This window comes from Ornithodoros turicata, chromosome 6 (genome assembly GCF_037126465.1).
Source record: "Ornithodoros turicata isolate Travis chromosome 6, ASM3712646v1, whole genome shotgun sequence".
NCBI lineage: Eukaryota > Metazoa > Arthropoda > Arachnida > Ixodida > Argasidae > Ornithodoros > Ornithodoros turicata.
This window is the reverse complement of record NC_088206.1, coordinates 23125661-23146736: the sequence shown is the minus strand read 5'-3', so window position 1 is coordinate 23146736 and position 21076 is coordinate 23125661. Positions and strand designations below refer to the sequence as shown.

The window sequence follows — 21076 nt, the reverse complement described above, 5'->3', positions numbered from 1 at the left end:
CAACGAACCCCACAACACCGCAGGCCAGAACACGCGGACGCGAGAAACGTGCTCCGAACGGAAGCGGAAACCGCTATGATGTTCAGTCACACAACTGCCGTTCTGACGTAACTTCCCGTTTGTGTCACGGAGCTGTTCGGCGCCGCATGGCGCGACGGTCGACGGGGGCCTCGAAAATAGGGGATTTTTAAAACTCGATAGCATAAAAAATAGGATGTGGGAAGTGGGACTTTGCGTACGAAGTGCGTGGAGTGAACCGTACAGACCATGCCAGAGACAAAGTCCTATCCGTATGGTTTCTCAGCCCCTTTAACTTCCGTCACATAGCTGGCATGCAGTATAAAGTGTATATACCACTAACTACAGCCATAATTTAAGCAAGACATAATTTTGAAGCAGTTCGTAGTGATAAACTTGGGTGCTTATGAGCAAATGGCGAGTATGACGAAAACACTGAAGACATGCACAAAGGAAAAGACTCAAATGAACGTTTATTTCTAGGGGTCTCACTCTGGTGATTCTGATTTATCGTTACTGACTGTACTGTTGTTGTGTTGTTTCCATAGGCTCGTCAGTCATCAGACGTCAGTCCCGTCAGTGTCACCTATACTCAGATGAGCAAAGGAGGATGATCCGAGCTGTCTGGCTGTCCACTTCGCTCTGTTACTTATTCCCCAAACGTAAGGAAATGCTCTTTTTACCTGTAGCTTATTCTATACCACTTCACTATAGTACATTGCGGGAGAATACGAAAAATTTGTGAAGGATGTGAGCCACTATTTAAAAATGCTACAGTACTGTTTAAAAGTAGAAAACAAGGAGCCCTGTTGTTTATGGAAGCGAAAGAAATCAAAGGATTAGGGGGGAATTGCGTAAGTAAGCATTCAATACATTTATCTAAGAAAGATCTAAGAAAGTTGATAACTTCATATCGGGAACGAAGTTTCCGGTTATACACGTGAAAACACCGGCACGAGAAGAGGAGGAGAGTAGAGTATAAAAGGTCCTGATTTGATGGGATAAACCTATGGTTGGTAGTTCAGTGGCAGTCGTTGTTTGTCTTTACTCGCACCGTCATTGTCTCTTTTTTACCCAGCACTTGTGTTTTATTGATTTTAAAATGAGTCACCAACCTGCCCCGATTTTAACTTTCTTCACTTCAATATCCCGCAAATATTCGTAACACAAAAGTGGACAACATTGTTTTGCACATCATAGCATCGTCAGCGTCCTCCTTGAAGCATGAACTCATCTTCCTTACGGAAACGGGTACTGCCTGGAGGGACGCCATAGTTGTCTCGTGGACTGTAAGGCGGCGGCAACGCCAGCTTTGGAGCTTCCGACACCAATACTGGTTCGTTGTATTTTTTGCTCTTTTCCTCAATCCGAGCCTTCTTCGGGAACACTACGACACAGCCCCTGAAAACAAGTCACGCGCATAAGAAACTTCCTCGCAAACGTGATTTTCATGGTTACCGCAAGAAAGGGTATCACTTCTTGCAGGAACTGGGCTTGCTGGTACATCTCAGGTAGCAAGACGATGACGACAAACAAGCTCTATACAGACAAGCTCTATACAGACAAGCTCTATACAGACAAGCTCTATACAGACAAGCTCTATACAGACAAGCTCTATATAGACAATAATACTATAACCGTAAGCAAACACTTGCAATCAACTTGCGTACTGTCACTTCATGCTCAGTCTCAAGTTTGCGAAGAAACCATTCCTCGACACTATGAAATTTCCATGAATTGAACCGAAAAGCGCAATCAGAAGACGGACGCGAACGAGTCTCCTGAATCTACTCCCAGGCTGTCCTGTTGTGTGTGTAACCAACCAGTTGTGTGTGTCCAGTTGTGTGTGTAACCAACTCGCCCAAACTTCCATTGTCAATGAAATTTCCAGTAGACACTTGCCACGTATGTGCCTGATGAGCAACAGGTCACCCATAATCCCTGGTGTAGTGTTACTAGGGGACGACCAATACATTGGCTATGTATTTACTTCTAACCAGAGAGTCGAACCGAAACGTTTATCGGTTCGGTTCGTGTTTAGGTTCAACGATAAGGGTTCAGTTCCGGTTCAGCTCCGGAAGCCAACTATAATGGTTCGAACCGGTTTGTTCCAAACGGTTCACGAACAGGTTCAGGGGCCACGGGTGGGAATGAAGCACAACAGGCAGGTTAAAGTACACTTCCGTTTGTGTGGCACAATGCTTGAAGTGGGCAGGAAGACTTCAACGGTCGGTTTTGAAAGATTTTGCGCGATATGGAAGACAAGATTATACTGGTTACGACAGCAGCATAACCGTGAATTACCGGTTTGGGTTGACTGCGGCTGCACGTAGCTCATGTCGCGGTGGTTAACTTACCCACTAGGTTGTTTGAAGAACCTCGGCAGGAAAATAACAGTCAAACAAGCCTGCTACCTTGGCCTAAGTCACTTAGTCATTGATATTGATATATTGATTACCAGACAGGAGACGCGAGTACACGTTCATCAGCAAACGACGCTTCATGGTAGGTGGTTTAGAATGGTGCGATTCTGAGACCGCGGTCTTTATGTAAAAGCCCCGTTATCGTTCATCTCTGACCGCCGCTGTGCTACCATGTCGCCGTTAGAGTGAACGGTCTGTGAAACAAAGAGAGAGCACGGGCAAGAGCAAGTGCAGAGTGACTCATTTTCGACAAATTCACGAGTTTTAAATACGGTCAGTGTGGTTGTTTTTACCTTTTTTGTTTCAAATGCACAAAGACAACCAGGTTGATATGCTCTTTTATAAGTTCACAGTCGCATGTTGGCAGTTTCTCCTGCAGCGTCGTCCACACGAACGCATGCTGTATTTGAGCTCAGATAGCCTGCTTTCTCAATGCACTGCGCAAAAAAGCACGGAAGAAAAGACAAAAAATAAAAACGAAAAAGAGAAAATTTTAAAGACCGAAAGACGCACAGCTGACCATGCAGCCTAAATAAGTACATTGTAACTAAATAATATTTAAAATATAAATACACGTATTTATATTTTGTATTTAGATCCAGACTTAAAATATGTCAAAGAAAAAATGGCTAGGAAGCAAGCGGGCTGGTGAAGATGATGCATAATGTAAAAACCCCGAGACTAGGGAACACGAAGGGACAGACACAACACGTGTTGTGTCTGTCCCTTCGTGTTACCTAGTCTCGGGGTTTTTACATTAAAATATGTATTTATTATTATATTTAAATACAATTTTTCAGTATTTATTTTTGTAAATACCTTATAAACACTCCTAAATACGCAAGGTACTGACTCATATCTTTACGTTACCCTGTGAGACAAACAATTTTGGATGGCCAGTTTTTCACTGTTGTTGCGGACAACGGTCGGGTACGAAGCATGATCGTCAAATTTAATACAAGCCTTTCTTCATCGGCATCTGTGGAGAGGTGTTGTCCTTTGCGAAACTGATTCTACAGCGGAACAGAAGATACGTAGAAAATGCAGTCTTGGCGAAATTTGTAATATTAAAGTCTCCATGATAAATAACAAGTAATTGATCTAGTTCTTTGCTTATTTCTTGTTATTATTTCTGGAATTCCAGATGACCGTTCCTCACAGTGTTTACGGTAGTAGTTATGGGAATTAAATACTGCATTTATATTTTGCGTAATTAAATAATCATATTACAAAGTATTTATGCAGAACATTTCAATATCTCTTTCAACAATGTATTTTCCATTTATATTAAATACTCCAAAAATGCATTATACCTATCTCTGGTTATACAGGATGATTTTTAACACATAGCGGTGTTAAAGAAGAACTGACAGCTCTCCTATGACGTTTGTGTTAGGTCATAGTTTTCAGTCATAGCTCCCCGTTCATCATCTTAAAATAAAGTTATTTCGCCACTCCAGGAAATCCAGAGCATTCCACCATGGCACGACTTCTTCGGGAGGCAAGAGGAAGACTGCGAAGCTAATAAAAGAAGAAAAAAGATGAAAAAGTGCTTATGTTCACGCACAACATACAAAGTTCCGCCCTTAGTTTCGTATGAATCGTTATTTTAACCGGTTACCGGTATTTTTTAATGGTTCAGTACCGCTTCAGCTCCAAGATGGCTTCTACTGTTTTGGTTCGGTTCAGTTCCGGTTCGGTCAAAAATAACGGTTAATAACAGTTGTCGACTCTCTGCTTCTAACAGCCTTCTTGGAATGAACGCTTGCTCAAGAGGACTACGTGTCACACATCGTAACGTCAGGCTAATGGTGGGACTAATTTAAAAGTGACCGCGTGGGACTCACTTTGGAACATTATCGAGCGCCCCCTGAGTGTCCTCGCCCTTTTCGACTTGATCTTTGTACTTTTCGTAGAATTCCGTCAGCAACAGCAGATCTTCGTGCACTCGTTCCGTCAACAGGCTAAGGACCAGGAGGAAGATGAAGGAGGCGATGCAGAAGAGAGCTAGTGACCACGAATAGCTGCGCATCTGGAATAAGTGTCATACCACTGTCATTTTACGGAACCGCAAATTCTTGCAGCACGACTTTCAGGAGAACAGGAACGCAGGAGAGCTCAACAATATCGCGGAACACAAGTTGAGAAGCACAGGTTCTCCTGTGTGAGATGAACACTACTGTCGCATACATTTGTTCGCTACAGAATGAGTGGTTTACTGCGAACGAGCTGTACAGCTTGTCCTATTGACCTCACTAGTACGGTGTGGTAAAATTCAATTGTACCCTGGCCAATATAGCGTTGGTGCAGCTCCTGGTGTAGACTTTCGTCCAAGCCTCTTGTTCCGTCATGAGTAGAACCCGTTGCCCGCAGAATCGCTGCGCTAACATAGCCTCCAGGGTGACAATCTTGTCATCATGGCGACAGCAGGACGGCGGGACGCTGCACCGCTCGGAGCTGAGGTTGTCATTGCTGCAGTTGAAGTACATGTTGTAGTTCCAGTCCCTGTAGGAGTCTACGGTGACGCCGCAGCACTCGTAGCTGAACTGCACGTGGTCGACAAGGCGCTGGAAGTCATCATTGTCTCGGTAGTGCTTTATGAGATCGATGGTCAAGATGCTCTTGACAGACTGACATAAAAAGAGTAAGCTTTGTAGCATTCTACACAGTAACAAAGTCATTCCTGACGTCACAGAAGGGACATTTCTGTACAGAGCCGATTACATTTTGTACGTGTCTTCACACTTATGCCAGGAAAATGTTTCTGATAAGTATATGATGAAGGAAGAAAGGAGGGCTACCAACAGAAGACTATTCTTCAAGTACATAGACTGTCTTTCAGTAGAAGGTCTTCCGTTGGGCCCCGTTTTATACTGACATTCTTGTTTAATATGGGTCCAACCAAAACGAGCGCCGTAAAGACAATGTCGAGCGTCATCAGGACACAGAGGGCGTAGGAGTAGTACTCGAGCAACTTGATGTGCTCCCTCAGTGCTCCGACGAATCCCATGCAGCTGATGACGAAGGCAACGACGCCGACCAGAATGACTGGGATCTCGATATTCACAAGCATTGTGATCACTGGAGTCACGTAATGGATTTCGTCCCAACGAATGAACAGGGAGTACACCTGCGAATATATGGTGAGCTTACGTTACACGGATATGTTTTCTAACCGTTATAAATAAGCTGATCTTGATGGGACTCACGGCCAAGGCGACTGCCATTCCTGAACAGAGGAGGATGAACAAGTTGACGGCGACGATTGGATAGCGATGCCATGGGTTCACATCGATCATTGGTGGTTCCAGGTCACGAACGTTCTGTACTTCTTCGCTCGGCACAACGGCTGACACCTTCCGCTGCTCTGCGTTCACTAGAAGTGGTTCCTTACTATGTACCATAAACGCGTATTTCGTTGCCCTTCGTCAATTATGCGCATTTCCCCAAAAATAACGAAAAATACTTGCTTCTTGTGGAATGACGAAGAATAATGTAATTAATGACGTTATCTGCCTGGATTGATGAAGGACCTCGGTCGGAAGAACGCTTGCGATGCGTGGAACGCAATCTCCCGATTATCTTCTTCTTCTTCTACTTGGTTCTTGGCACACAGTCAGATGCAATATGCCAGGGCCGATTATTTTGTGGCGAACAGAACGAACAGTGCTGCCAACGTCTTTTTCGTCCTGACACGCTATTATGTTGTCAATTATTTTCACTACTGAGATATTTTGAAAAAAAATGAGAAGCACTTACTGGGAACGTATTAATATTACCGACGCTTTAATTTTCTCGAATTTAGCGACGGCGAAATAATCGTCTAAAATTTTACTCGCCAATAAAAGGGCTGTTAAAATATACTCCTGTCGCCTAAGTTGTTGCACCACAACAAATAAGATTACTACTAAGCAGTGATAAAACTAAGTAACGGGATACCGCTACCAGATAAAAGTAACGCAAATACGTTTCCGCTATTATCCCGCTGCCTACCCCGGCGTTAAGAACATCGATGTACAATGCATCTTGCGATGGTGGTCTATTTAAATTAATGCAATTAAGCCAACATGCAGCATAAAATCCACCACAAGTTGCAGTTCATATCCGCCAAACACGCATGGGTACACTATTCTAAAACCTGCTTATGCGTCATCTTCCGCAACGCAATAATTTTTCGAAAATGTAGTTCTACGAGAGCAGCTTTGTGTTCGAAATATCCACAATCCCCAAAACTCATGCTGTTCTCTCTTCTTACAGTTACCGGGTTGATTTTGCCTGTGTCTGCCTCCGGTAAGTATATCGCTATCGATATATTGTGGTTATGCTCTTATGCTTATGCACTTATGCTCTTCATAATTGTCACAAAAAAGGCGTACGCCTCCCGTTTTCAACAAATCAGTGCAGATAACGATATCATTCGAGATGATGGTTGGCTAGGAGCGTGCTATGCGGTGAGGTTCATTTCTAAGGGGTACCCGGTACCCGCGTTCGAATCCCGGTGCCGGCTGTGCTGTCTGGGCATTTTCCTGGGTTTTCCTCAGACGCTTTCAGACATATGTTGGCACAGTTCCCTTAGAAGTCGGCCCAGGACGCACATCCCCAGGGCGTTAGTCGAGACATTGCCCACCTCTGTGAGGCCGACAACGGCGAGTGCTTTCATCGCCACCACCACCACCATCATTTCTAAGAGTGCCATGTTTGTAAATAAACAGATATTTCCTCCTCCTCCTCCTCCTCCTTGCCAAAAAACCGCGCCCGTGCGGTGTATAAGTACAAGCAAGTACAAGCGCCGTCAGTGTATCACACGCTATGTGGCGGCCACGAAGAGCGCGTGCGGCGTCTGCAGATAGGGAGTGGAGGGTTCGGCACGCCGCTGTAGAACGCAAACGGTATAGCACACCGAGGGCGAGGGGACAAGCAACCAGACGCGCATTGGCTGCACGACGACAACATGACCCAGCAGTGAGGAAACGCTAAGCGGCTGCGATGAGACGAAGGCGAGGAGGGAACGCGAGGCCGAGGCCAAAAGACTCATCCAGATTAAAGATTAAACTGTCCCAGATGTGTGCACCTGAAACGAGTGTGCGTCCATCGGAGTTTGCACTGGCCGACTCGGAGTTGGCACAGAAGTTTTTGAAGAACGAGCTTGGACATGTTTGTGACGTGACGTTTGCGATATGCTGTGGTTTCGCAATGACGTGGCGCCCGCACGCGCGCAACGAGCGCAACACCGCCAACTGTTGGCCAGGGAGTTCACGGCAGAATGTGTGGAAAACTTTAAGAAGAAGAAGAAGAAAAAAACTTGTCACATGTGCCTGCGCAATATAACCATAGAGATCAGTGAATATAACCGTGAAGCTCATCTCGCCTTTATTGCGCGTGCACGATACAGCTATCTCTGTTACTTCTTCACACGTGGCTGCGAAAAGGCCTGAATTTTTTGTTTCTCTCTTAGTTCTCCCCCTGTGTAGCAGACGACGTTTCTCTAAACCAATTAGCGGCCTATACCGTAATAACGTCAAAGGGACTCGGGCGGCTATAGTTGCAGGCATTGTCACCGTTGCGCACGGTCGCGATTTTTGAAACCGAATTCTGCAATATTTATGCATCTGTCGCACTTCGAATGGTGCATTTTAGTAGTCAGGTTAACGGCTCGGTTTAAAAAAAAAGTAGTGACTGAAGCGGCTTCTGTAAAGCATGGTACTCTGTCAGAAATACCGCGCATTCCATGCATCGCCTCTCCGTATTTTGCATTTTTCTAAAACCCAACCAAACTTTCAACGTCAGTGTTTGTTAATGAGCACGTTCGCTCCGCAGGCGCTTCCTTTTTTCCCTTGGAGTACCATCCTGCTCCTCCTTATCCGCGCATGCGTCCATTCGTATTTCCCCCTTCGCGTGCTGTTGCTTAGCTGTGGCGGCCGCCACCATCAGTGTCTGATACACTTTCACGGTAGACGCCGTTCTTCCTCTGTCGCGATTCTCTCACATTTGTCATCTCCTTTAGCACGTGTTCATCTGATTCCGTTGTGTTGGAGTGAGCCTTCAACTGTGGTTTATTGTGCATCGTCTCGTGGACGGCAACTGGCATTCGTCGCCCGTTCTGGTTCTGTGTGTGTTTTGATTGAGATATGTGAGGCCGGTGTACGAAGCGAAATTATTCAGCCATCTACAAGTGCTCTAATGGATAACGCGGATAATCTTGTCCTTCGATTCTAGCGACAATGGCTGTGTTGTTTCCACTTTTGCTTCTGGGATGTAGCACCCTGTCAAAAGGTGAGTAGCACGTGTACGCCTCGGGTAGAGCAAAGCAGATCTTAGTTACCTTTGTGTCATTGCGCTAACGCATGGGATATAGCGAAATAGAGTTCTGTGTTACAAAAGCAGAGTTCTACGTTACAAATTTAGATGCGGTAGAATGCGACAGCGGCTACATTCAGCAATGACAGGCTCATAATTAGAAGTGTCTTTGCACGTAAGGTGGGTCATTTGCGTGGCGACATGCTGCGCGTGCCGCAGTGTTCGACTGCGGGTAATGTCGACCACCTGGGATTTTTTGTCGCTTCCTGACAATCCATTAATAGCATCATAGCTTTTTTTGAGCACAAGTTGCAAAGGAACCATCTACTGGGTGGTAAATCTTTAAAGTAACTGGAACCCAGCTCTGCGAATGTCATACGATGCCATCGTGCTATTCAGTTGAATTCAACGCTATTGATTGCAGGCTGGAAATCGACGCTACACAGCACCAGTGTCATTGCCAGGACTCTCGGCAGAAAAATGCAGTCTGGCAATGTATCTTTCAGCTATGATATTGTAGAAGATGATTTGCATCCGCAAGGTTGCGCTGGCAGCAACTTTGTTTTTATATTGTCTGGGATAACTTTGCAGTCTCAGTGCATCCGCCTATTGTCTGTAAAACGACGCAGACTACTGTTGTAAGTGCTCTAACGTCGCCATACCAGCACTTAACAGCTGTTTCGACTTTTCTGAGCCTCATCAGCAGTGCGCAGGCATGCAACGTTTGCGTGGCTGGCAACAGAAGGTCACGTGGAACGTGATGTCACCACTGAAAGCCCAATGCAAAGCTGGTGAAGTATTTAGGGGAAACAGTAGCCGAAGCTCTTTGGCTGCACGTAGTGTATATGTTTGTAAGTGCTCAAACGTCGCCATACCAGCAGTGGACAGCTTACTCGGCCTTTTTTGGGCCTCATCAGCAGTACGCATGCAGGGAACGTTTGAGTGAGTTGACTGAGTCAGAAGGTCGCGTGACCTTCTAACGCCGCCCACTCAAACGTTGCCTGCCGGGGCACCCAAAAGGCCGAAACAGCTGTCTAGTGCTGGTATGGCGACGTTTGAACACCCACATATACACTACGTGCAGCCAAAGAGCTTCGACTACTTTTTTTACCTAGACGCAGACTACTGTTTTTCACCGCACCGCCGAAATGATATGCGACTGCTTACGCATTTAAGTGCGTTGAAAATGTTTTATGGATGGTCGATATACTTCCAAACGCCTTTCCGTGATGCAACCGCGCCTCTTCTAAAGCCATCGATGGATATGAATGTTGATGAGGGGTCTGGCACATGGAGCAGCCCATCGGGCAAATCCATTGTGTCAAGAGCTCTTTCTTTCTCGTTCGATTCCATTAGAAGGATTGATGTACGAGAGCAAACTGAGTCCGAGTTCTTGTCTGGCATGCCGGTGGGCAATTGGTTCGTATCCAGTCTGATTTGCCGTGCCTTGCATTACGTACGAGATGGACTGGGGAAGCTTTATTGACCAACTACTTACCCGCTGCCAGTGGAACGATGATGTACGTATGCTCATTTATGAGTATTGGTCGGTGCTCCAGTAAAATAATGAGCCTTCCTAAAGGGAATGCGGACACACTTCGGCGAGAGGAAAAGAGAGTCTATCCTGGGCTTTGGAAGAGGCGTGATTATACGGATGTCCACCTGACTTTAGGCTGACTAGAGTATTTTGTAACGTCAGTATCCATTTCACAGTGAATATGATTTAACAGAAAAACTATCCGCGTGTTTCACTTATACAGCTCTGTGCTGGAAGTGTCTCCCTATAGGTTCACGGATTTACAATCAAAGTTAAGAATTTTGAATGATTTTCAGAACCGCGATACCCGTGACTTTTCGGATGAAATATATTTCAAAACCACTGTGTTCGAAAAAAAAAAAGCCTCGTTGGCATGTTTTCGGTGTACGCGTGATTTGATTCCCTTCCGGTAACACAAACGTTCTCAAATGCACGTCATAACTGTTGTATCCGCGCGCGGATAACAGTGTTAGAATCCGCGTCCGCACTGCACCCGTCGGCAACCGCGCTGATATTCGCACATAAGTGGTTATTGTATGTGTAGTTTTTCCTACATCTGCATGACGTTTGTGTTGTTACAAACGTTTTCACTTTTAAGCGAACAATCCACTCAGGAACATCCACAATTGTCCAATAACATGCACAGCAATGCAAAGATGACACTGTTTTGGATTCATTGTTTATGGATCCACATGGAAGCCCTTGGCGGAACACTAATGCTTATTTATGGATAAATTGCGGGCACCTTATTTTCACTGATTTCAAAATGTTATGTTTCTATCCGCATCTCAGGGTGTAGCCCGGATATCCGCGCGGATTAGCGGGTGTAACCGCACCCATCTCTACGCGTGGTAGTGCTGTAATGAGCTCAACTGACAAATAATTGGACCGCGTCTGTCACTGCTTGTACAGCGCCTCTCTTGGGCTTATTCGTCGTTTTCTGCTACAGATCCATGCCTCAGATCATACATCTCGAAAACGAGAGTCCGCAAAGATTCTTCAAAAAATGTTTAGGTTAATAGCTTAACCATCATATAATGCTGCGAAATCTCTGGTACAATTTGCTGACCACAAGAAACAATGCAACGAATTCTTCTGGGTATCGGCTGCACTACATATACCGTCTTGAAGATTGAATGTGGAAAATAGTCAACACAAAATTTCCCGCTGTCAATTGTAGGCTAATTTATTTGACTACGGTTGATGATGATATTTGCATTGTGCAATAATTATGCTCAAGTATTACAAAGGACATAAAAAGGTAAATGGCGGTTCCTTCAGACCTTCGGATTTAGGGTTCGCCGATGTATGTTTGTAAAACTGCGTGTAGATGTGATATCCTGTCAAGTTACTTGTTTTTACTCGCATGCTATGAGGGCTTCATGTCATACCAAGAACGAGGATGTAGTGTCATTATTCAACCACCACCTCGTCATTTTTATCTCGTACTAACCAGTGTGCCCTGAAGTGGTGAACAACAAATTAGGGCGAACTTACCTAAATTATCACCCATCTGGAAAACCGGGTTTTAAGCCTAAAGCATTAAACCCTATGGATCAGAACGAAAATGACACCTCGGTATAAGTGCAGAGCATCAAACCGAATTTTTTTCCGATTCGGTTCGGGTTCGGGTCCAGGCATAATGGGTCGGTTCCGATTTAGCTCAGGAGGACACAAATATCGGTTCCGAGCCGGTTCCAGATACGGTAATCCGGTTCTGAACGGGTTCATTGCACAAGGTATATGCACTAAAATAAACGGTAGGAAAGTTCTGAAATCTTTATTTTTCTTCGCGTGTCCTAGCGTAAACAGTAAAGATAGCTAGTAATTTTATAGTAGTACAAGCTCTGTTGTGTCCCCAAACGGCCTTCAGCGAGATCACCTTTTTACTTTACAGACGGTTCAAGTATGAACCTTCCTATCCTTCGAACGTGCTGGCCGCAAAGCTGTGACAAGAACGCTTGTCCACAGGGAAATGAAACTATAGAGCGCGGTTGTCCGACGTTGTCTCCATTTATGCGAGCGTCCAGCTATGCATTTCCGCTTGTATTGAAGACTCGGGTTGCCAAAAATGTCGTATGAACCGGTCATTTTAGGGCACTTACGAAAAACGGTCAGTCTCGAACGATGCTTTGAAACCGGTTTTGAAATGGTAACCGAAAGTTTCTAAATCGGTTCGCTTCCGGTTCAGCTCCAAGATGGCAGCGGCCTTTTCGGTTCGGTTACGGCAAAAACTGACGGTTCTTTCCGGTTTTCGATTCCGGTTCGGTTTCGGTTTGATGCTCTGTAAGTGTGCTGTGGATAGGTGGATTCCAAAACAGTGCCAGCATTGAACTTTTTTTTTTTTAAGCTGCCTTAGCGGTCCAATAAAGCAAGCCGCTTCCTAAATTGAACCATCTACAGAATAGTCATTTTTTTACATTAAAACTCTGAAGCTCGCTGACAATCACGAAAAGTGACATTCAGTGGCGATGAAACTCCTCATTCATCATCTCACAATAAAGTTGTTGTTGACATTCAGTGAATTCTCTTTTTCTCAATGCGGAGCGGCCTGTCATTGGTGTCCTCAAACAATTTGCCCCGCGGGAGATCGCTTGAAGAGACAGTCTGCTTCTTGAGAATGAGAGAAAAGGGGAGCGTTTAGGCATAAATCGGTGGATCCCGTTCCTGTTATGTTGGTGTCAAGGTAATGTTCCGCCAAGAGGAGGGAATTGGCTACTCCTGCAGGTAACAAAGCTTGTAGAGCAGCAAATAGTAGGCGTGTACGTACAGTGGTAATATCCATCAATCTGTGGTTCAATTTCGCCGCATTACCACAAAGTGCACGTACCATGTTTCCATGTTGAGTACGTTGAAGTACGTGCAGGATATTTAAGAACTAAGGGAAGTAACTGCCAAGAAAAGCACCCTGTACTTCCTGTGGAGGAATTCGAGGTGCATCGTCAAAGTCGTATCGGCATTAATTGACACAGGAGTGTAACACAGTTCTCGAATTACACGATGTAAAAATGTTTACTGATCTGCCGTTGCACGGCTATTAACGCTGTCATGATCTTAGCAGACTTTTGCTACATTTCTGATGCTTATGTCGCACTCAAAAGCAAAGGACCGACACTATAAGGCGGCCACCTTTTCCGTCGGCAAATACGGAACATCGAGGGGGGATTGTCATCACGAAGTAGTATGCACTCATGAGGCTCGCTTGTTCTTGGGAATTATAGAGAGCGTGTTCGTTTTGCATCCTCGGATATTGTTACAGTATAATAGCGCAAAGCATTGGACGTTGTATATGTATGCATCGACCTTATTGACTCAATATAATGTATGAAATGGCTTTTTTAACCAAAAGTAGTTTCAGTTATTTCAAACTGCGATTAACTGGGCGTCAGGCGGAAAACCAGTAGAAATCCATCGTAGCCAGGACGCAGCGAAATGAGAGTCAAGCAGGAGGCCCCTAATTGGCCGGCTGGAATGCATAACGTCGCATTTTTATACGTCCAGTGGTCCAGTGGATTTAATTTGCATTGTTCCCAGTGCTGTCTGAACTATCTCAAACTATTGGTTCTATAGGGAGCTGTTACCGTACGTTGAACCCTGCCACGCTACCTTCCATTTTCTCCCTGTCTTGGATTGGATGAAGTGGATTGTGAGGGACCGTATCAAATTCTTGAGACTTGAAAGCTGAGCGCTGTGTACGGAGTGTTTTAATAACAGGCGAGGACAGTGCGCTCTCACCTGTCACCTGTTTTACAGCGGTGTCAGTTTGCCTTACGGCCGTCATTTTCTTCATCAAGTTGGAAAATCCGACTCATCGAATTGTTCGGTTTGTGCAACGGTGGATGATAGTGAGCATATTATAATGCGCTGCACTAGGTATGCGTCTCAAAGAGCTACTCTCAAAGCTACACTTGCTCGACTACAGGGTCTTCAATATAGTGAAGGTGTTGGGACTTGGGGCACCGAACATGAGGGATGCTGCCTTGGCGGTACTTGTGAAATTTGTTCAGAGCTGTGGGGTTGGCACAACCTTTTAGGATTGTCTGTGCATGATATTGGGATAATTGTGAATAGTGAACTTCTATTCTAGTGAAGATGTGAACAGTGGATAATTGTGAATAGCGAACATGTGCATAGTGAATAGGGAACTTGCGAGTAGAGAAGTATTTTTCGGGAGTTGGGGGGGGGGGGAGGGGGGGGAGAACTTATGTTAGGAGTCTCCCGACTTGTTCTGCTACGAGTTCAATTTCTCCTCCTTTTTTTTCCTTGCTAACAAACGAACAGGTGAGAGATTGTCTACGGTATCGTCATGTGGCTTGTGATCATCGTAACTTAGATTTGATTGCTCATTTTAACGATCATTGCTCTAATCTCATTGCTCGTCTAATGCTCATTGATCGTTCGATCTGTGGCGACGATGGCGCAAACGAAAAACTCAAGTCGTAAGGTTTTTACTCGGACTCCGCCAGCTTCCGAACATTTCATGTCGGGATTACACCTTCACCTGGACACCGAACCTTGACCGAACCACCGAAGCCTTGAATTTCCGAACTGTTCGGGTGAAATCCAAACAGTGGCAATCTGCCCTAACCGACAACAGTAGTGAGACGTGGTGGACGTCACGAAGCTTCACTGTGTGAAAACCCAACGAATTTTATCGCCTTTTGCCTTAATTTCCGCCTTCAATGTTCATACTACAATACGACAAAGGGGCCCACCCAAGACAGCGCTAAGAGACTTCCTACGAATACATTGGGGCTAAAATTCGCACCCTAATAGTAGCGCAGTTCCTGCTCCTCATCAAACGTGGCTATTCGCGCCATCTGAGAAGGAACCTTCCAGGGACAATCCCTAACCTATTTCCCTTAGTTGAGACTGGGGATCGCGTATCTGGCGAGATCGGAACATGCTCGGAGTTGGAATGCTATGGATTCCACCCAAAGACCTCCACTGGAGAATGTAATACGCGTTCTGCATTCGTTGTGTCTTTATCTCTCTTCCATCGCGTTAATGGATGTCGTAGGTCAAGGGTCTCGGAAGATAAACACCACGTGCCCAGAGATTCTAACGACAGAGGAATAATACTGGGTTCATCATATCATGAGGGCTTTGTGTTTCCAGCGGCAGGTTCCAGATTGCAAGGTTCGAGAAAATCGCCGTGTCCGTGTGCAAAATCCCCCCTTCCTTCTTTTTGCCTTTTTTTCTTTTTCCTTCCTTTTCTTTTTGTTTTTCCCGTTTTTCTTTTTTCTTTCCTTCGTTTTTTTTCGATTCCCCTTTTTCTTTCTCCTTCCGTTTCTTTTTCGATTTCCCTTTTCTTTGTTCTTCCTTTTCTTTTTCGTTTTCCCTTTTTCCTTTTTCTTTTCTCTTTCCTTCGTTTTCTTTTTCATTTCCCCTTTTTCCTTTTTCTTTTCTCTTTCCTTCCTTTGGCCTGGCTAACCTTTCCTTTCTTTTTTCTTAATAAACAAATCCCCCCCCCCCTACACTCTCAGCTGCAGAGAAGAGGAAAGCAGAGTGACAGGTGCGCGCGCAGGTGTGGCAAGGGAAAGCGGTGCTACAGAGCGGTATCTATTTACTTGCGGGCAGGGGGATCAAAAGGAAGCGCACATCAGGTAGTTTTAAACGGACCATGAAAGGATATTTGGCAAGCCCACGATCATTATTAATTTGTTCCCCTGTACTAAAGCATTCACTCTGTGAAATACGAAGTTGAAAATGGTTCAAATAGAGAAAATATTCTATATTAACCACGAGCGTGAACGGCAGCTGCTACGGCCCGCCTCCGAGACGAACTGGCCGTGACATCATACACAGAACATGTTACCGATTCGTGGACGGGCTTTTGCGAGCAAAGTGTAAAATTTCAAACAAGCTTCATACTTCGTCATGAAATATGTCTTAATTGTACCTGGAGAAAAGATTGTACCTAACCATTGACACAGAGTCCTACGACCTTCCCTTCCCTTTTTTGTTACTTTGCATTAAACATATCCCCCCCGAGAGCACGTTTTCTTCTTTGAACTTCTTCGCCAGAACATACCTCCGTCGGTGACATTTTACAAGCTGCTGAGCGTGTCTTCCCATTTCGCCTAATGCTTTTTAACGGAGCATGAGTGTTTATCGGGGGTATGTGCTTATTGAAAAGAGGAAAGTTAGCTAGCCGACTTGCTATATTCCTTAAAAAAGCACAGACACAAAAGGGGGCCTTAGAGGCTGGTCGAGAGACTGGATGCACGAAGAAAGTTCGTTTATCGAAAGCACTTATTGGTCGTTCATTAGCTTCCAAAGATATCTATAATAGTTGCGAAGCAAACTGATTTCACTAGTGAAAATTTCGCGTGCATCACAAGTGCATAAAAGTAAAATATCGGGCTTAGCGCTAAGTAAACTAGTCCAGCCACAGACTTCAACCCTGACTTCGCCACAGCAGTTCGCGAAGGGTCCAGGAAGAAATGTCCCCGGAAAAAATGTCCCCGGAAAAAATGCCCCCGGAAAAATTGTTCCCGGAGAAAATGTTCCCTGGAAGAAATGTCCCCGGAAAAAATGTCCCCTGAGGAAAATTCACTTTTGGTAGGCGTGGACTGGTTGACTTCGGACGTTGAATATTTACTAGGACGGTGTGAACGTTTGGATTTTTGAGCACCAAAGCGAGTAATCGTATATACTATACCATTTCCGAATCAAATATGGAATTCAACGTTCGAGTTCCAAATCGAACTGATGCTTCTACTAAACCGAATATATTTGAATAGTCCCGAAGCGAAGCTGCACATGCTGTACATCTCCTTTTTATGTGAATAAACATATACCCCCCCCCCCCCCCCGGCACATGTAGGGAAAAAAGAGTAAGCGCTATACTTAGGCATACATATACCCGTACATGTTTGTATTCCAATGTATGTTGTGTATGTATCCAATTACGGTTATTAAACGAGTCGCTTAAATTATTCGTATTCAATTCCATTTTAAAATGACTTACACATAGCATTTCTTTGCCTAGGGAGTCGCTGTGGGTCAGTTTTGGTGAATTTACTTCGTTGTGTCTTGCAACAAAGCGGCCTGTACAGTCATGGGGCTCCCGAGATGTGACACCGCCAGACATATTGAAATACATTTTTGCCTGTCAATTTTGTTGCTTTTCCCCACGCAATTTATTTTCCTTTTTACACATCACCCTGCACGTCGATCTTCGCACTTCTAAAACAGAACTTGACGTGCTCTTTATCCATTCCGAATGACATGCATCTTCTCTCCTGATTTGTTGAAACTGGACGGCGTACTACTTTGTGTGACACTTCACATTTGTGCTAATTAGCAGAGAAAATGTTTTTCCGTGTTAGCGCCGCGAAGCAACTGTTGCTGTACGCGGTGTACAGGCGTGGAGAGAGGACAGCAGGAAGGAGGGTGACAGGGGGTTAGTATGCGTCCTGGGCCGACTTTAGGGATAAGTGTGCCGATATTCGTCAGGAAAGTCCGAATGAAAACCCAGGGAAAACCTCAGAGAGCACACCTGGTGACAGGATTCGAACCCGTGTCATCTCCCAGTCTCGACGTGAAAGGCGATCATCCAAACTGCTACTCCACGCGAGCTGGTACAGATAAAAGTACGTCCCGCTTGTATGTTGATGTTGATGTTGATGAAGAAAAATACTAGGGAGACGTTAATTCCCTCAAACCTGAAAGGATAGCTGTGTCATCTGGCCTAAAATCTAGTCTCAAAATCGCGGAGTTCTGATTGCACATCAGTCAGTACGACGTCACGCAGGATATGCGTCTTAGTATAAGAAGAAAGAAACAAAATAAGAATATCCCAGCCAAGTGTGCACGTTGTATCAACGAACGCGACAATTGATTGTAATGTATTCGCTACGAGAAATCGTAAGTGAAAGTAGGTCGAGCTTTCCAAGTAAAAACACTTGTAAGTGGTTAGGAATTTTAGTATTTATTTTTAGCCCGAGGACTTCAAGACCTGCAATATCGCAACCGGGGATTTCGCAAAAATTCCACGCGTACCAAAAGTCGATGTTTCTCGAGGGGACATTTTTTCCGGGGGGCATGTTTTCCGGGGGGCATTTTTTCCAGGGGACATTTCTTCCAGGAACATTTTTTCCGGGGACATTTCTTCCGGGGACATTTTTTCCGGGAACATTTTTTCCGGTTCCCGTTCGCGAACGCACTGGGAGCGCATAAAGTCCCTATGGCCGTGTCGTGAAACTATTGGAGCCTTGATTTTTTTTTCAATGGTATGCTTCAACAGCTACTGCAAGGAATGGAAATTCCATGGGAAGGCCTTTTTGTAAGAATGGCCTTTTTGTAAGCCATATCTCAGGGAGCGGTCTCGCCTTGTGTGTGTGAAATGGTGTTATTCCTTCTACAGCTTTTTCCGCCGTTATCAATCCTCTTGTCGTACGACAAAGTTTCGCACCCACCATGTTTCTGAAATACAATCGCTTCAAAGACGAGTGATAGGCGACAGTTTAATCCTTATACCATGACATTTCATCCATTTGCCATCGGAATTAATCCTCCTTTCATTATTTTTAATCCTTACTTCACATAATTTAATCCGTTTCTCACGCAATTTAATCCAAGTGACTATGTGTGGGCTACATGACTTTTTTTTTGTATTTTGGGACAATTCCCATGTGTACGCATATTATACATGCTTTTCACTAATATTGTGGGTTTCTGCACCATAACGGGATAGTGTGGGACTGTCAATCTGGATTACGGTGTTGTGGGACTATTCCCATGTCTACGAGTATTACCCATGGTTTTCATTAAAAACGTGGGTTTCTGCATTGTAATGGGATACTGTGGGGCTCTGTATATGGATTACGATATTGTGGGACTATTCCCAGGTGTACAGACATTACCCATGCTTTTCATTAGATATGCGGGTTTCTGCACTGTAATGGGATAATGTGGGACTCTCGATCTTCATTACAATATCCTAGGACTATAAGCAAGTCTACGGTTACTCCCAGTGCATTCCATTAAAACGCGTTTTTGCACTGTGATGGGATACTGTGGGACCGTCAATCTTCATTACGATATTGTGATACTATTTCAATATCTATGGGTATTACCCATGCTTTTCATTCAAAATGCAGGTTTCTGGAGTATAACAGGATACTGTAGGACTGTCTATCTGGTTTAGGATATTGTGGGACTATTCCCATGTGTGCGGGTATTACCCATGCTTTTAGTTAAATATGTGGGTTTCTGAATTATCGAACCAGGTCAGGGTTTGTGACGCGTATTCTTTCGCGTTTTATGAAGCCGATAAGTGGCCGGGATAAGTAGGGAAGCGCACAAAGTGTGTGCATAAACAGTTTTCGACGGTTTAATCAGGGGTCAGATAAACCCTCGTCGCTTCGGACACTGACCGGCTGACAAACTTATAGGACCGCGCAGTCCCAATGACCGAAATACAGGTAAACGGCCGTGGTGCCTTTGTTTTTAAGCGCTCGCGATTTAGACGCCATTGTTCTTCAAGTCGCTGTAGCCCACTGGCTAGTGAAAAAAAAAAAAAAAAAAATGGAACCGATCCTGGCATAGCTCGTAATATAGGCATATTAGCACATGTGTGCTACTTTTATTTTGTGGTCCACTCACTGTGTTCTCGATGTTCTTTCAGGCATAAACGGCTATACCGCTCAGCATCGGCCATTCATAGCTGCGTGCGTTTCAGCGTCACCCAGAGAGTGTGGGATGTTTTCTGTATGAGCAGTCTTGAAATCACTTACTGTCTTATGCGTTACAGGTAATGCTAGGTAAACGGGAAGTATGGCCAAACACTGGTATGCGTATGTACCATAGGCAGAGACCCATGATGCCTGTATTATGTCTGTCGTTTTTATCAGCGTGCCTCGGCGGCAGAACTTGGCCAGTGAATTCCAGAGGCCGGAAGACACAGAAAGGAACAATTCATAAGGCGTGAAGGAGCGTGAGGATACGGTTGCGTCGATTCCATACAAGATGCCAACTAATTATACGGCAAGTAACATGGATGTTTTTTTTTCTCGTTTACATAACTTGGCGATATTGTGATCACGATCTGTGTGAACCGGAATGATCTGGATATAGCACCTTGTCACGTTCTTTCAGTATTTGTACTGCTCATGTGAGGACAGGCAGGTACGAATGCACATGTAAATAAAGTCTACATAGAAATAAAGTATTTTGGGTGCACACTTGCGTCGCTGTGCCTATCTGATGATTAAAATTACGATATTTCCATAGGCGCGCGATACCTATGGGGCTGGAATAAAGATCCTCCACAGGTCCCTCGAAGATCCGCATCGGCGGTCCTACGACGTCCATTTCGCATAATTTTCTCTTGATTAGCACGGTAGTACGGGCGTAGTTAAAACGTAGCCGGGAGCAAATGTGTACGTTCGTGAGATGTACCCAGCATCCACAACCCGACGTTCGCTGGATGTTGATGGGCGGTTAATGGTTCTGTGGGTAGTGTTATAGTAGTCGCGCATTTGAAGCGTCAAGCAGAGGCTGCTAGTATAGTGTCTGGTGATGTCACTACCCCTGGAGCGCTACAGGCGCTGCAGAGCAACAAACTTGTACTTTGACGATGACAAGCGTTTCATCACAATAGGGGATACTCTACCCTATTGCTCTGTGTAACTTGGTGAATTTGGTGGGTCTCACAGTGAGGACCGAATTAAGTCATGGAGTGCCCACACAGGTTAGCGAAGAAATGCGGGCGGTATATCGCAAAGAAGAATCTTTATTGCCAGCCGGCGGTGAGAAACTAAGAAGATAGATGCCGCTAATGAGCCGCAAAATA

At 44.9% G+C, this 21076-nt stretch overlaps 1 protein-coding gene across 2 annotated transcripts; it reads right to left on the bottom strand.

The window, feature by feature from the left end:
- Positions 1 to 472: 472 nt before the first annotated feature.
- LOC135397734 (tetraspanin-33-like) lies at positions 473 to 6073 on the bottom strand. 2 transcript variants are annotated; one of them, XM_064629334.1, is made up of 6 exons: positions 5912 to 6073; positions 5651 to 5817; positions 5320 to 5571; positions 4727 to 5071; positions 4289 to 4473; positions 473 to 1419 (listed from the first exon to the last, which is right to left on the bottom strand). In XM_064629334.1, coding segments are annotated over exons 1-6 (1146 nt in total). In that variant the 5' UTR covers positions 5913 to 6073; the 3' UTR covers positions 473 to 1223. The 2 variants fall into 2 exon arrangements, with proteins under 2 accessions (XP_064485404.1, XP_064485403.1); XM_064629333.1 differs by having other exon boundaries at positions 5651 to 6073.
- Positions 6074 to 21076: the final 15003 nt, after the last annotated feature.

What these genes read in the sequence shown, in the direction of transcription:
- LOC135397734 (XM_064629333.1), bottom strand. Translation starts at nt 5,845, where the DNA reads ATGGTACATAGTAAGGAACCACTTCTAGTGAACGCAGAGCAGCGGAAG. An exon ending in GACCCATATTAAACAAGAAT is followed by an intron (nt 5,072 to 5,319) that starts GTCAGTATAAAA and finishes TTTTTATGTCAG; the next exon opens with TCTGTCAAGAGCATCTTGAC. An exon ending in GCGCTCGATAATGTTCCAAA is followed by an intron (nt 1,420 to 4,288) that starts GTGAGTCCCACG and finishes ACTTGTTTTCAG; the next exon opens with GGGCTGTGTCGTAGTGTTCC.